Source organism: Giraffa tippelskirchi, chromosome 4 (assembly GCF_054371585.1).
Source record: "Giraffa tippelskirchi isolate mGirTip1 chromosome 4, T2T-mGirTip1v1.2.pri, whole genome shotgun sequence".
Lineage (NCBI taxonomy): Eukaryota > Metazoa > Chordata > Mammalia > Artiodactyla > Giraffidae > Giraffa > Giraffa tippelskirchi.
The window spans coordinates 107,663,175-107,680,633 of NC_137278.1; the positions used below are offsets into that span (position 1 = coordinate 107,663,175).

At 38.9% G+C, this 17,459-nt stretch overlaps 1 protein-coding gene across 41 annotated transcripts in view; it reads left to right on the top strand.

Annotated features, from left to right (window-relative positions):
• The window catches only part of GLIPR1 (GLI pathogenesis related 1), a 64,596-nt gene that overhangs the window by 37,765 nt on the left and 9,372 nt on the right, over positions 1–17,459 (top strand). For all 41 annotated transcript variants that reach the window (XR_014083685.1, XR_014083687.1, XR_014083688.1 and 38 more), the window contains one exon: positions 6,548–6,660. Coding sequence is in view for 33 of the 41 variants with exons in the window: in XM_081596444.1 (XP_081452570.1) it covers positions 6,548–6,660 (113 nt within the window). In the remaining 8 variants the exon portion in view is untranslated. The remainder of the gene's footprint in view (positions 1–6,547; positions 6,661–17,459) is intronic.

The following is a 17,459-nucleotide window of genomic DNA, read 5'->3' on the forward strand; positions in this document are numbered from 1 at the left end:
GATTTCAGTGAAATCTTCATCTTAAGTTTATTGTAATCAAGGAGGAGCTATCAAATCATCAGTAGCCTTGGTCTCTTTCTTTGAAATATAAATAAGATCTCTAGACTAAACCATCAATTTTGGTTTATGTTAACCAATAAATTTAACCAGAAAATAAATTTCACTGGATTCCCACAAATCCCTCAAGAACAAGAAAACTAGATCCAGATTGCCTACAGTGTTATGTGGTGCTATTATGCATCGGGGTGTTAATCTCCAGAAATCATTGTCAGTTTGAAGGTGCTGACTCTCAGTATTTAAGCTTCTCCCCTATATCAGGCACTTTGTAAAGTACGGGTCATATGTTTTAGTTCACACTCCTAAAAAACAGAGCCTGATGTAACAGTTTATTTGCAAGATTTATTAGTACAGTTGCAGAGAAGTGGGAGGGAGGAGAAATGGGGAGTGTGGTGGGAAATGAGGGCCACAGCTGGGAATGGCCCCCCAGCCCTTGTTGTTGTTGTTCGGTCGCTCAGTCGTGTCTGACTCTCTATGACCCCACGAACCACAGCACGCCAGGCCTCCCTGTCCTCCACTATCTCCCAGAGTCTGCTCAAACTCATGTCCATTGAGTCACTGATGCCATCCAACCGTCTCATACTCTGTCGTTTCCTTCTCCTCCTGCCCTCAATCTTTCCCAGCATCAGGGTCTTTCCCAATGAGTCATCTCCTAGCCCTTAGGAGTTGACTTTCTTTTGAAAAAGACCTGTGTAAATGGATGTATTACAGCATATGGCTAGTGCAGTTTGAAGAAGCTGACAATATGCCATGTGAGCAGTGGGGACAGAGCAACTTACTTGGCCAAAGGGAAGTACGGAGACATAGGACTTGTTCATACAGCAGGAGATATATGAGTTGGTTCTGAAACTGAATGAGATTGTCAAATGAAAAAGAATGCAAAGAGAATGACAGGCAAAATTAACAAGATATAGAAGATGAACAATGTGCACAAATGAGCTTGGTATTTCAGAAGAATGGCAAGCAACCTAGCCCATCAAATACATAATGATCCAAAGACTGTTAAATTGACAAGACTCCTAAAGTCTGCGGGTTGACAGAATGTCCATCATTCTAGGAAGACAATACAGGAGGAAACTTCATTATACGTCACAAGAGAACTGAGATTTCAGTGATGGCCCTCCCCAAATTAACTGAACTTAATTGTAAATTTTCCTCTTGTATCTAGGGGGAAAAAGAGGGCTAGTATTTGGGGCATAAACCGGTTCCTAAATCCACTTCTGTGTAGAAAGGTAGCAGAGCCCAAACTGAGTGATCCTAACCTGCTCTTTTAAAGAGACAGCTACAGTCTATGCCCACCTCAGGTGATGGAGACACAGTCCAGGGACCCCCTGGGTCTGGAAAGATGCAGCACCAGGAGCTACTTTTTCAAGTGAATGCATAAAATATATCACCTTTTAAGGTATGCAGCTCTCTGCATTTAAGATCTCATTCAACCCCCCCTGTGCACTTCTAAGAGATGCTGTTATCCATAGATGAATAAACAGGCTCAGATAGGTCAAGAAGTTGTTATCCCATTGCCATTTAGCTAGCAAGAGGAAGAGTCAGGATTCAGATATGATATGCTGCAAAGATTAAATAATGTAATGTGTGTAAATTACCTAGTAAAGTACTAATATTTAGTAATCATTGAAAAAAGTTTAGATTTCTTCCATGAGTTATTTTTCCACCAATTATATTGGAAGAAGGCTCTGATAGCTTGGTCAAAGACTTCCTGTTTTTATCCTTGTAAGAAATCTTGCTAGGGGGCTCAGGATTACTCAGTTGCCATTTTAAAATCATGCTGGAAATTACCTTGAATAGGTATTTTTAAGTTCCCACTTAGCCTCATCTGTTAGATTTTGGTTGGTGAGCAGTGGTTGTATAGAGTAAAGACAATAGATCAGATTCATTATTACTTCATGAAAGTGTGCTATTTCTGGACATGCTAACACTTTAGTTCTGTCTTCACTATAGATAGATTTGAATTGTGGAAGAATTTGGGTATATTCATATGGAAGATTATTCAAATTAGATATTTTGTTGCCAACAGATCTGCTCTGTAAAGTTTGGGAATAGTTTGACTTAAATAGTTAGGAAGGCAGCAGCTCAGGTCTGATAGTGCTAACAATGTCCACTAGAGGGCACTATTGATCTCATTCCTGGTTTTATTCCCCCCACCCCACCCCACCCCACACACACCTTTAAATTTTCATTTTTACACCCTTGCAGAACTGATAGAAAGTATGATGTCTCAGTTTGTCTGGCTGATTTTATATATGTTGTATATTACTGATAATAAGTCAGATGAACTGAGAATTGAAAGAAGAAGTTAAAAGGGGGATGTTAAGAAGAAAGAGACATGCCTGCTCTCACCGGGTTGAGTTCCCCAGATGCAATGTTTTCGTTAAGTATAAGTTCCTGATTCTGCTAAAAAGGAACACACTCTGGAAGCATATTGCATAGGGCATGGACTGTCGTTGTACTTCGTGGTCAAGTAGAATTAGGTTCCAACCCTCATCTATAAAAATTGGGGCAATACTTATTTATTGATTTGTTATGTGATTAAACATGATGTCATGTGCTGAACACTATCGTGGCACTAGGGAAATTCTCAATGTGTAGCTCTTATTTTTTAATTTTTAACATATTAAAAGAAATGAAAACATGCAATCAGAATCTGCCTGATAAAAAAATTTCAAAAGTTTTAAAGCAAAAGAAAATTAGTCAAAAGAGAATAAAACATGAACATTTGCTGAGAGCTTGCTATGTTTCAGAAGCTGTTCCAAGTGCTTTGTTCTAAGCTCATTTAAATTGTCAAAATAAGCCTATTGAGTATCTTTGTTATCCTATTTAATAGACAAGAAGCTGAAGTCTAGGTCACACAGTGAGTGGCTGAGCTGGGATATGAACTTGGTCTTTGTACTCCTAGCCTACAAAGTTGCACCCAAAACTTGAATGCCAATGAAGCTATTAAAATATAATACAATAATTATATGAGAATATAGTATTATAATATAATAATTATATTATATAATATATAAATAATATATAAATATTAATATATACTTATTTATAATAATATATAATATATTAATAATTATAAATATTTAAATAGATAAATACTAATTATTGTTAATATATAATATAGACAATTATATATAGTATGCATAATATATATCATTATTAATATATATCATATATTATAACATAATATATGATATATATAACATAATTATTAGTATATATCAATATTTATTAATATTAATTAATAATACACATCAATATATAATATCTATAATATATATTATAATATGTATAATATATAATTAATATATATAATATGTATACATAATATAATATATATTATTTTTATAATATATTATAATATCTATATGCTTATGTATATATTATATATTATATTTAATTATATATTATATAATTATTAATGTAAATTATATATGATATATCAATATATTATATAATATAGATAATATATTAACAACCATATAATATATAAATTAACATCATATTAATAATATATTAATATTATATTAATAATATATAATCATATATAATATATAATATAAATAATTATATATAATATATAATATAGTATATATTTTATATATTATCTAGAATATATAGTATAATATATATGAATATTAACATATACTAATGATTATTAATATGTATGATATATAATTATATATTAATAATAATTATTATAATTATATACTATAATAATATATATACATAACATGTAAATATTACTATATATGATATATAATAATATAATATATTAATAATATATCAATATTTTATATATTTATATATTTAATATATATAAATATATAGAAATTTATATATATAAATAAATTTTATTTGTTATTTTTTATTAATTAATAAAAATAGTAAAAAATTCCTAATTTTTAATTATTATATAATAAATACATTTTATTTATATATAAATATATATTTGTATTTTATAAATATAAATTTAAATATATATTTTTATAAAATATATATTTATTAAACATATAAAGAAAAATAAATAATATAAATATAAATATATAAATATCAGTCAGTCAGTTCAGTCACTCAGTCATGTCCGACTCTTTGCGACCCCATGAACCACAGCACGCAGTCCTCCCTGTCCATCACCACCTCCCTGAGTCCACCCAAACCCATGTCCATCGAGTCAGTGATGCCATCCAACCATCTCATCCTCTGTCGCCCGCTTCTCCTCCTACCCTCAATCTTTCCCAGCATCAGGGTCTTTTCCAATGAGTCAACCCTTCGCATCAGATGGTCAAAGTATTGGAGTTTCAGCTTCAACATCAGTCCTTCCAATGAACACCCAGGACTGATCTCCTTTAGGATGGACTGGTTGGATCTCCTTGCAGTCCAAGGGACTCTCAAGAGTCTTCTCCAACACCACAGTTCAAAAGCATCAATTCTTCAGCGCTCAGCTTTCTTCACTGTCCAACTCTCATATCCATACATGACCACTGGAAAAACCATAGCCTTGACTAGACGGACCTTGGTTGGCAAAGTAATGTCTCTGCTTTTTAATATGCTGTCTAGGTTGGTCATAACTTTCCTTCCAAGGGGTAAGCGTCTTTTAATTTCATGGCTGCAATCACCATCTGCAGTGATTTTGGAGCCCCAAAAAATAAAGTCAGCCACTGTTTCCACTGTTTGCCCATCTATCTGCCATGAAGTGATGGGACCAGATGCCATGATTTTAGTTTTCTGAATGTTGAGCTTTAAGCCAAATTTTTCACTCTCCTCTTTCACTTTCATCAAGAGGCTCTTTAGTTCTTCACTTTCTGCCATAAGGGTGGTGTCATCTGCATATCTGAGGTTACTGATATTTCTCCTGGCAATCTTGATTCCAGCTTGTGCTTCCTCCAGCCCAGCATTGCTCATGATGTACCCTGCATATAAGTTAAATAAGCAGGGTGACAATATACAGCCTTGGCGTACTCCTTTTCCTATTTGGAACCAGTCTGTTGTTCTATGTCTAGTTCTAACTGTTGCTTCCTGACCTGCATACAGGTTTCTCAGGAGACAGGTCAGTTGGTCTGGTATGCCCATCTCTTTCAGAATTTTCCACAGTTTATTGTGATCCACACAGTCAAAGGCTTTGGCATAGTCAATAAAGCAGAGGTAGATGTTTTTCTGGAACTCTCTTGCTTTTTCGATGATCCAGCGGATGTTGGCAATTTGATCTCTGGTTCCTGTGCCTTTTCTATCTGTGAGAACCCCAATTTTAATCCAATCTTGTTATAAACTAATGGGTTTTATATTACTGTACCTGACTCTTTCTTTCTTGCATGCTCTCACTTACATGTATACCCCTGGTCATCTGATAGGCATCTCAGGAGCAACAGGAGCTGAACACAACCCCTTATCCCTGTTCCTACCTACCTCCTCCTTCGCTAATTTTCCTCCTCTTAGTAAATGTTGCTTAGACCCAAACAGTAACTTGATTTTTGTCCTCCTCTCTTACCCCACTCCCAATGCAAAAGTAAATCCTTTCAGCTTTACCTGGAAGACAAATCATGGGTGGTGTGTTGTGCTAAGCAAGCATCAGTCGTGTCCGACTCTTTGCACCCCTGTGGACTGCCAGGCTTCTCTGTCTATGGGGATTCTCCAGGCAAGAATACTGGAATGGGTTGCTATGCCCTCATCCAGGGGATCATCCCAACCCAGGGATTGAACCTTCTCCTTGCACTGGCAGTAAGGTCCTTTACCACCAGTGCCTCCTGGTGAACCTGGTTAATTTCAGGAAACCCCACTACCGGCAGCCAAGTGGGAGTCACCGTCTGCTCTCTCCAGGGTCAGTGAAGCAGCCTCCCAAGTCCCCTTGCTTCTTTCAGCCTTGTTCTTCTCAGTCCCTTTAGTATGGAACAGCCAGCGGGCCTCCCTGAGACTTGGTAAAGGGGCTGTTCCTCCCTCCACTACAAGCCTCCCCAGGCGCTGCCCCTGTCTCTGACCTCAGCCTGCCCCTCACCCCAGCCTTCCTCCTACCGCCCTTGCGCCCTTGCGTGCAAGCAGACTCTGTCCCGGGGCCTCTGCCCTCAGGGCTCCCGCCGCAAGGTCTGCTCCTCCTCCAGCATTTAGTTCCCCTGTGCTGCCTCTTCCCCATTCAGGCCTCAGCTCCAAGGCCTCCTCCACACCCCAGAAACAGCTTCCCTGCGGTGAAAGCCCCTTCCTCCCCAGCAGTCACACTCTACCCTGTTATCCTGCTTTATTTCTTCATTCCACTAGCTGCCAAAATATCTTACTGTTTATATGTTTATTTCACACACACACACACACACACACACACACACACACACACACACGATTTGTTTCCAACCAAATTCTGACTGCGTAACACTTCCCTGGAAGTAACTGCTTTATCTCACTAGAGTTAATGTACCTCACCATGTTTAGGAAGGCCTAATCATACTTAAGTGTTCATTTTATTGTCTCCTTCATATCAGTCCATGTTTTCTTTCAGGTTGTCTGGGCAGATAGTTACAAAGTTGGCTGTGCAGTACACCTTTGTCCTCGAGTTTTTGGCTTTGGAGGTCTTCTCAATGGAGCACATTTTATATGCAACTACGGACCAGCGTAAGTGCTCAAATTAATTACTTTTTGAAAAAAAAAAACAAAACTATTTTATCTTCATTGAATAGAAACAGAAAATAGATCTGTATAATAAAGTGTAAAAGAGAAAATGAATGCTACCCGTTAATTCCTCTGCCTGATTTTCTTTGTATGTTTGCTTGTATGTGTGTGTATAAACACCTTTATAAACATTATATAAGTACACATACACAGAGACACATATGTTTAAGAGTAGCAAGACTAAAATGTTTTCAGGGACATAGATTAATTGGATATGGTAATAAAACCACAAGATGGGAAGATGTTCTCTAACATTCTATTATATTAACTTGTTAAAAATTTCTCAAAACAAAACAAAAAAAACCCACTCTGAATTGAACTCCTCAATCTGTATAACTTATTCACTTCCTTTTGACAGTTTCGTTTTTGAAAGACATAATTTTTCTCCTTTTGAAAAATGGGAAGACATATGGCATTTCCCCCACCTTCCTTTAAATCAATATATGTGTTGTTTTGCATCATATACAAACTTAGAAAACAGACATCATAAAGGAAATACATGATTTTCTAGTTTTTACTTACAATTATGTATGCACATTTTCCATGGCATTAAAGTTTTTAAATGGATTATAGTAATTAAAAACAATGAGGTAATAATTGTATAAAGCTTACTGTGTGCTAAGCACTGTTCTAAGTGCTTCACATATATTAAAGGTATTTAATCTTCGTAACCGAGAAGGCGATGGCACCCCACTCCAGTAATCTTGCCTGGAAAATCCCATGGATGGAGGAGCCTGGTAGGCTGCAGTCCATGGCGTCGCGAAGAGTCAGACACGACTGAGAGACTTCACTTTCACTTTTCACTTTCATGCATCGGAGAAGGAAATGGCAACCCACTCCAGTGTTCTTGTCTGCAGAATCTCAGGGATGGCGGAGCCTGGTGGGCTGCTGTCTATGGGGTCTCACAGAGTCGGATACAACTGAAGCGACTTAGCAGCAGCAGCAGCAATCTTCGTAAAGAGTCTGTGATATAGGTTCTACTCTTACCCCTGTTTTGCAGATAAGACAATTGAGGCTCTAACAGGGTACCTGGCCTGCCCAGGGTCCCACAGTTAGTGAATGTCATAGTTGGACTGTGACTTGGGAGGTCTGGCTCCAGAGTCTGTGTTCTTGTTAGTAACAGCTCACCCTATTCAAGAACTGAGATTGTTGCCTGTGTTTTCTTTTACTTATTTATTTTTATTGAAGTCTACTTGATTTACATTATTGTGTTAGTTTCAGGTGTACAGCACATTCAGTTTTATGTATATATATATTTTTTCTTTTTCAAATTCTTTTCTCTTCTAGAGAGATATATAAATAATATTGAGTATAGTCCCATGTGCTATACAATAGGTCTTAGTTGATTATCTATTTTATATGTATTATTGTATGTATTATATCTATGTAATGTCTATTTTATATTTTATATGTAGTAGTGTATATGCGTCAATCCCAAACTCCTAATTTATCCCTCCCCCATCCCTTTCCCTTTGGTGGCTCTAAGTTTATTTTCTATGTCTTTGGGTCTATTTCTGTTTTGTGTAAATAAGGACCATTCTTTTTATTCCACGTATAAGTGATATCACATGACATTTGTCTTTGTCTAGCTTACTTTGCTTAGTGTGACAATCTCTAGGTCCATCCCTGTTGCTGCAAATGGCATTATTTCCTTCTTTTTTTATGACTGAGTAATATTCTATAGGTTGTTTCCATGTCTTGGTTGTTACAGATAGTAATGCTATGAACATTGGGGTGCATGTGTCTGTTTGAATTAGAATTTTCTTGGGTTATATACCCTGGAGTGGGATTGCAGGATCAAACGGCAACTCTACTTTTAGTTTTTCTAAGGAATCTCCATGCTCTTCTCCATAGTGGCTGCACCAACTTACATTCTCATCAACAGTGTAGGAGGGTTACTTGTTCTCTACAACCTCTCCAATCTTTATTATTGGTAGAAATTTTATGATGGCATTCTGACTGGTGTGAAGTGACACTTCATTGTAGCTCTGATTTTCATTTCTCAGATGCAAATGTGTTGAGCATTTGCATGTGATATTGAGTATCTTTTCATGTGCCATTTGGCCATCTGTGTGTCTTCTTTGGAGAAGTGTTTATTTAGATCTTCTGCCATTTTTTAATTGGATTGTTTGTTTTGTTTTGTTTTCATTTGTTTGTTTTTTGATACTGAGCTATATGAGCTGTTTTTATATTTTTAAAATTAATCCCTTGTCAGATCCATCATTAGCAATTATTTTCTCCTATTCCATAGGTTGTCTTTCTGTTTATGGTTTGCTATGCAAAAGTTTTTGGGTGTCTCCTGAGGAGGTACGGGTCAGCAGTGGCTTGCCCCAGGGGCAGGGGCTCTGGTTGCAGCTGACCTGGGTATGGCATAAGCCCTCTTGGAGGAGGTCACCATTAACCCACCATAGAGCTGCCAGAACTTACACAGGACTGGGAAACAGACTCTTGGAGGGCACAAACAGAACCTTGTGCACCAGGACCCAGGAGAAAGGAGCAGTGATCCCACAAGAGACTGACCCAGACTTGCCCGTGAGTGTCCAGGAGTCTCTAGCAGAGGCGTGGGTTGGCAGTGGCCTGCTGCAGGGTCGGGGCACTGAGTGCAGCAGTGCATGCATGGGACCTTTTGAAGGAGGCCCCCATTATCTTCATTACCTCCACCATAGGTTGGCCTCAGGTTAAATAACAGGGAGGGAACACAGCCCCGCCCATCAACAGAAAATTGGATTAAAGGTTTACTGATTGTGTCCCACCCATCAGAACAAGACCCAGTTTCCCCCTCAGTCAGTCTCTCCCATCAGGAAGCTTCCATAAGCCTGTTATCCTCTCCATCAGAGGGCAGACAGACTGAAAACCACAATCACAGAAAACTAACCAATCTGATCACATGGACCACAGCCTTGTCTAACTCAGTGAAACTATGAGCCATGCCATGTAGGACCACCCAAGACAGATGGGTCATGGTGGAGAGGTCTGACAGAATGTGGTCCACTGGAGAAGAGAATGGCAAACCACTTCAGTATTCTTGCCTTGAGAACCCCATGAACAGTATGAAAAGGCAAAAAGATAACACACTGAAAGATGAACTCCCCAGGTCAATAGGTATCCAATATGCAGCTGGAGATCAGTGGAGAACTAACTCCAGAAAGAATGAAGAGACGGAGCCAAAGCAAAAACACCCAGTTGTGGATGTGATTGATGATGACAGTCCGATTCTGTAAAGAGCAATATTGCATAGGAACCTGGAATGTTAGGTCCACGAATCACTGCATATTGGAAGTGGTCAAACAGGAGATGGCAGGAGTGAACATCGACATTTTAGGAATCAGCAAAATAAAATGGACTGCAGTAGATGAATTTAACTCAGATGACCATTATATCTACTATTGTGGGCAAGAATCCCTTAGAAGAAACGGAGTAGCCATCATAGTCAACAAGAGTCCAAAATGCAGTACTTGGATGCAATCTCAAAAACAACAGAATGATCTCTATTCATTTCCAAGGAAAACCATTCAATATCACAGTAATCCAAGTCTATGCCCTGACCAATAAAGATGAAGAAGCTGAAGTTGAATGGTTCTATGAAGACCTACAAGACCTTCTAGAACTAACACCCAAAAAAGATGTCCTTTTCATTATAGGGGACTGGAATGCAAAAGTAGGAAGTTAAGAAATACCTGGAGTAAAAAAAAAAAAAAAAGAAAAAGAAATACCTGGAGTAATGGGAAAATTTGGCCTTGGAGTACAGAATGAAGCAGGGCAAAGGCTAACAGAGTTTTGCCAAGAGAACGCACTGGTCATAGCAAACACCCTCTTCCAACAACACAAGAGAAGACTCTACACATTGACATCACCAGATGGTCAACACCGAAATCAAATTGATTATATTCTTTGCAGCCAAAGATGGAGAAGCTCTATACAGTCAGCAAAAACAAAACCAGGAGCTGACTGTGGCTCAGATCATGAACTCCTTATTGCCAAATTCAGACTTATATTGAAGAAAGTAGGGAAAACCACTAGACCATTCAGGTATGACCTAAATCAACTCCCTTATGACTAAACAGTGGAAATAACAAAAGATTCAAGGGATTAGATCTGATAGACAGAGTTCCTGAAGACCTATGGATGAAGGTTCATAACACTGTATAGGAGGAAGTGATTAAAACCATCCCCAAGAAAAAGAAATGCAAAAAGGCAAAATGGTTGTCTGAGGAAGCCTTACAGCCAGCTATGAAATGAAGAGAAGTGAAAGGAAAAGGAGAAAAAGAAAGGTATGCCCATTTGAATGCAGAGTACCAAAGAATAGCAAGGAGAGATAAGAAAGCCTTCCTCAGTGATCAATGCAAAGAAATAGAGGAAAACAATAGAATGGGAGAGACTAGAGATCTCTTCAAGAAAATTGGAGATACCAAGGGAACATTTCATGCAAAGATGGGCAAAATAAAGGACAGAAATGGCATGGACCTGACAGAAATGGCATGGACCTTACAGAAGCAGAAGATAATAAGAGGTGGCAAGAATACACAGAAGAACTATACAGAAAAGATCTTCATGACCCAGATAATCACGATGGTGTGATCACTCACCTAGTGCTATACATCCTGGAATGCAAATCAAGTGGGCCTTAGGAAGCATCACTAAGAACAAAGCTAGTGGAGGTGATGGAATTCCGGTTGAGCTAGTGGAGGTGATGGAATTCCGGTTGAGCTATTTCAAATCCTAAAGGATGATGCTGTGAAAGTGCCTTTTCCAATACGCCAGCAAATTTGGAAAATGCAGCAGTGGCCACAGGACTGGAAAAGGTCAGTTTTCGTTCCAATCCCAAAGAAAGGCAATGCCAAAGAATGCTCAAACTACCTCACAATTGCACTCTTCTCACATGCTAGTAAAGTAATGCTCAAAATTCTCCAAGCTAGGCTTCATGAGCCATGAACTTCCGGATGTTCAAGCTGGTTTTAGAAAAGGCAGAGGAACCAGAGATCAAATTGCCAACATCCATTGAATCATTGAAAAAGCAAGAGAGTTCCAGAAAAACATCTCCTTCTGCTTTACTGACTATACCAAAGCCTTTGACTGTGTGGATCACAACAGACTGTGGAAAATTCTTAAAGAGATGGGAATACCAGACCATCTGACCTGTCTCTTGAGAAACCTGTATGCAGTTCAGGAAGCAACAGTTAGAACTGGACATGGAACAACAGACTGATTCCAAATAGGAAAAGGAGTACATCAAGGCTGTATATTGTCACCCTGCTTATTTAACTTATATGCAGAGTACATCATGAGAAATGCTGGGGTCGATGAAGCACAAGCTGGAATCAAGATTGCCAGGAGAAATATCAATAACCTCAGATATGCAGATGACACCACCCTTATGGCAGAAAGTGAAGAAGAACTAAAGAGCCTCTTGATGAAAGTGAAAGAAGAGAGTCAAAAAGTTGGCTTAAAGGTCAACAATCATAAAACTAAGATCATGGCATCTGGTCCCATCACTTCATGGCACATAGATGGGGAAACAGTGGAAACAATGAGAGATTTTATTTTGGGGGGCTCCAAAATCACTGCAGATGGTGACTGCAGCCATGAAATTGAAAGACGCTTGCTCCTTGGAAGAAAAGGACCAACCTAGACAGCTTATTAAAAAGCAGAGACATAACTTTGCCAACAAAGGTCCATCTAGTCAAAGCTATGGTTTTTCCAGTAGTCATGGATGGACGTGAGAGTTGGACTACAAAGAAGGCTGAGTGCCGAAGAATTGATGCTTTTGAACTATGGTGTTGGAGAAGACTTTTGAGGCAGCAAGGAGAGCTAATCAGTCCTTCCTAAAGGAAATCAGTCCTGAATGTTCATTGGAAGGACTGATACTGATGCTGAAACTCCAATACTTTGGCCACCTGATGCCAAGAACTGACTCATTGGAAAAGACCCTGATGCTGGGAGAGATCGAAAGCAGGATGAGAAGGGGATGACAGAGGATGAGATGGTTGGATGGCATCACTGACTCAATGGACATGAGTTTGAGTAGACTCTGGGAGTTGGTGGTGGACAGGAAAGCCTGGCGTGCTGCAGTCCATGGGGTCTCAAAGAGTTGGACACGACTGAGCAACTGAACTGAACTGAACTGAACTGATGCAGAAAGTTTTAATTAGGTCCCACTTGTTTATTTCATTTCCTCTACTCTAGGAGGCCGATCCAGAAACATCTTGCTGCAATTTATGTCAGATTGTTCTGCCTGTGTTTTTCTCTAGGAGTTTTAAACTATCCCTTCTTACTTTAGGTCTTCTCTGTATTTTCTTTTCATGGATGATGCACAGTCTTATAAAAATCTTTGCTCATATCTGTTTCCTTCAGTTCCTAGAAATGATACAACTAGGTAAAAGTGTGATCATTTTTATGTTTTTTAAAATTACATATTGCCAAATATCATCTACCATCATTACATCAATTTATGCCTCCTCATCAGTACTGGATAAATTTTTCAGGATTTTCTCAATTGCTAGAAAGTGATATTTACATGTTTTCTTTTGTACCTTTGCTTCCTAGTGATTTTCATTTTTCACCTGATTGCCTGCGTAGATTTCTTCTTTTGTGAATCATATGGTTTGCCCATATTTCTACTAGAATAATTTTGATTTAAAGTTTTTAATTCTTTGTCATAATATTACAATTAGTTAATTTTTTGTCCTTGAATTTTGTTTGGATTTTACCAATCCTCAGGCCCCAGAAGACTTGTTATAGAAACCTCTCTCTCTGTCCCTGAAGTAACAGTCAGAAAATGTGTTGAATATTCTGAGTATGGGTGGAAGTGAGGTGACCAAAATAGGTCTTGTTCAGAAAATAACAGATTTCACTTAAAATCTTAGAGATAGAAAATGAGGGAAACTCAGGAAATACTAGCCAAAGCCATGAATCAGTCAGTAGTAACCTTTCATGACATTTGTATAGCTTAGTGTTTAGGATGCAGGCTCTTAAGACCACCCAACTTACTTCACTTACTGTGTGACCTTGAATAAATCACAGATATCTCTCTGAATCTATTTCCTAAGTAAAAGATCAATATAATAATGGCACCTACTGCTTAAGAGTAGCTCTGAAAATTATACAAGAAAATTATGTAAATGCAATGACAGGCTATGGTGATTGTTTGAGAAGTATTCATAATTATTATCATTATAATTGTTGTTGTTCAGTTGCTCAGTTGTGTCCAACTCTTTGAGTGCCATGGACTGCACCATGCCAGGCTTCCCTGTCCTTCACTATCTCCCAGAGTTTGCTCACACTCATGTCCATTGAGTCAATGATGCCATCCAACTATCTCATCCTCTGTTGCCCTCTTCTTCTCTTGCCCTCAATCTTTCCCAGCATCAGGGTCTTTTCCGATGAGTTGGCTCTTCGCATCAGGTGGCCAAAGTATTGGACCTTCAGCTTTAGCATCAGTGCTTCCAATGAATAATCAGAGTTGATTTCCTTTAGGATTGACTGGTTTGATCTCCTTGCAGTCCAAGGGATTCTCAAGAGTTCTCCAATACCACAGTTTGAAAACATCAATTCTTCAGCGCTCAGCCTTCTTTATGGTTCAACTCACACATCCATACGTGATAACTTGAAAAACCATAGCTATGACTATATGGACCTTTGTCGGCAAAGTGATGGCTCTGCTTTTCAATATGCTGTCTAGGTTTGTCATAGCTTTTCTTCCAGGGAGCAAGCATCTTTTAATTTTGTGGCTGCAGTCACTGTCTGCAGTGGTTTTGAAGCCCAGAAAATAACATCTGTCACTGTTTTCATTTTTTCCCCATCTATTTGTCATAAAGTAATGGGATCGGGTGCCATGATCTTAGTTTTTTGAATATTGAGCTTTAAGCCAGCTTTTTCACTCTCTTCTTTCACCTTCATCAACAGGCTCTTTAGTTCCTCTTTGCTTTCTGCCATTAGAGTGATGTCATCTGCATATCTAAGGTTATTGATATTTCTCCCAGCAATCTTGATTCTAGCTTGAGCTTCATCCAGCCCAGCATTTCGCATGATGTACATAGTCTTTAAGCTAAATAAGCAGGGAGACAATATACAGCCTTGACATACTCCTTTCCCAATTTTGAACCAGTCCATTGTTCCATGTCCGGTTCTAACTGTTGCTTATTGACCTGCATATAGGTTTCTCAGGAGGCAGGTAAGGTGGTCTGGTATTACCATCTTTAGAATTTTCCACAGTTTTTAGTGATCCACACAGTCAAAGGCTTTAGCATAGTCAATGAAGCAGAAGTAGATGTTTTTCTGGAATTGCATTGTTTTTCTATGATCCAAAACATGTTGGCAACTTGTTCTCTGATTCCTCTGCCTTTTCTAAATCCAGCTTGAACATCTGGAAGTTCTTGGTTCATGTACTGCTAAAGCCTAGCTTGAAGGATTTTGAGCATTACTTTACTAGCATGTGAAATGAGTGCAATTGTGCTGTAGTTTGAGCATTCTTTGGCATTGCCCTTCTTTGGGATTGGAATGAAAACTGACCTTTTCCAGTCCTGTGGCCACTGCTGAGTTTTCCAAATTTGCTGGCATATTGAGTGCAGCACTTTCACAGCATCATCTTTCAGGATTTGGAATAGCTCAGCTAGAATTCCATCACCTCCAGTAGCTTTGTTCATAGTAATGCTCCTAAGGCCCACTTGACTTCACACTCCTGGATGTCTGGCTCTAGGTGAATGATCACACCATTATGGTTATTTGATCATTAAGACCTTTTTTGTACAGTTCTTCTGTGTATTTTTTACCATCACTTCTTCTTAATATCTTCTGCTTCTGTTAGGTCCATACAATTTCTGTCCTTTATTGTGCCCATTTTTGCATGAAATGTTCCCTTGGTATCTCTAATTTTCTTGAAGAGATCTCTAGTCTTTCCCATTCTATTGTTTTCCTCTATTTCTTTACATTGATCACTTAGAAGGGCTTTCTTATCTCTCCTTGCTATTCTTTGCAACGCTGCATTCAGATGGGAATATCTTTCCTTTCCTTCATTGCCTTTCACTTCTTTTCGCAACTATTTTCAAGGCCTCCTTAGACAACTATTTCGCCTTTTTGCATTTCTTGGGGATGGTTTTGATCCCACCTCCTGTACAATATTATGAACCTCCACCCATAGCTTTTCAGGCGCTCTGTTTATCAGATCGAATATTTGTCACTTCTACTGTATAATCATAAGGGATTTGACTTTGGTCATACCTGAATGGTCTAGTGGTTTTCCCTACTTTCTTCAAGTCTGAATTTGGCAATAAGGAGTTCATGATCTGAGCTACCATCAGCTCCAGGTCTTGTTTTTGCTGACTGTATGGAGCTTCTCCATCTTCAGGTACAAAGAATATAACTGATCGGATTTCGGTTTTGACTGTCTGTTGATGTCCATGTGTACAGTCATCTCTTGTGTTGTTGGAATAGGGTGTTTGCTATGACCAGTGCATTCTCTTGGCAAAACTCTGTTGGCCTTGTTACTCCAGGTATTTCTTGACTTCCTACTTTTGCATTTCAGTCCCCTAGGATGAAAAGGACATCTTTTTTTGATATTAGTTCTAGAAGGTCTTGTAGGTCTTCATAGCATTGTTCAACTTCAGCTTCTTTGACACTAGTGTTTGGGTCATAGAGTCAAATTACTGGGATTTTGAGTGACTTGCCTTGGAAACAAACAGAGATCATTCTGTCATTTTTGAGATTGCACCCCAGTACTCCATTTCGGATTCTTTTGTTGAATATGAGGGCTAATCCATTTCTTCTAAGGAATTCTTGCCCACAGTCATAGATATAATGGTCGTATGAATCAAATTCATCCATTTCTGTCCTTTTTAGTTCAGTTCTGTTCAGTCGCTCAGTCATGTCCAACTCTTTGCGACCCCATGAACCACAGCACGCCAGGCCTCCCTGTCCATCACCAACTCCCAGAGTTCACCCAAACCCATGTCCATTGAGTCGGTGATGCCATCCAGCCATCTCATTCTCTGTCGTCCCCTTCTCCTCCTGCCCTCAATCTCTCCCAGCATCAGGGTCTTTTCCAATGAGTCAGTTCTTCACATCAGGTGTCCAAAGTATTGCAGTTTCAGCTTCAGCATCAGTCCTTCCAATGAATATTCAGGACTGATTTCCTTTAGGATGGACTGGTTGGATCTCCCTTTTTAGTTCACTGATTCCTAAAATGTCGATGTTCACTCTTGCCATCTCCTGTTTGACCACTTCCAATTTACCTTGATTCATGGACTTGACATTCCAGGTGCCTATGCAGTACCGTTCTTTGTGGCATCTGACTACTTTCATCACCAGACTCATCCACACCTGGGCATTGTTTCCACTTTCGCTCAGCCTTTCATTCCTTCTGGAGCTATTTCTCCCGCTCTTCTCCAGGAGCCTATTGGGCAGACGACATGGGGAGTTCATTTTTCAGTGTCATATCTCTTTTGCCTTTTCATACTGTTCATGGGGTTCTCAAGGCAAGAATACTGAAGAGGTTTGCCATTCCCTTCCTGAGTGGACCACATTTTGTTGGAACTCTCCACTATGACCCATCCATCTTGGGTTGCTCTACACCGCATGACTCACAGTTTCGTTAAGTTACACAAAGCTATGATTCATGTGATCATTTTGCTAGTTTTCTGTGATTGTGGTTTTCATTCTATCTGCCCTCTGATGGATGAGGATAAGAGGCTTGTGGAAGCTTCCTGTTGGGAGAAACTGGCTGCGGGGAAAAATGGGTCTTGCTCTAG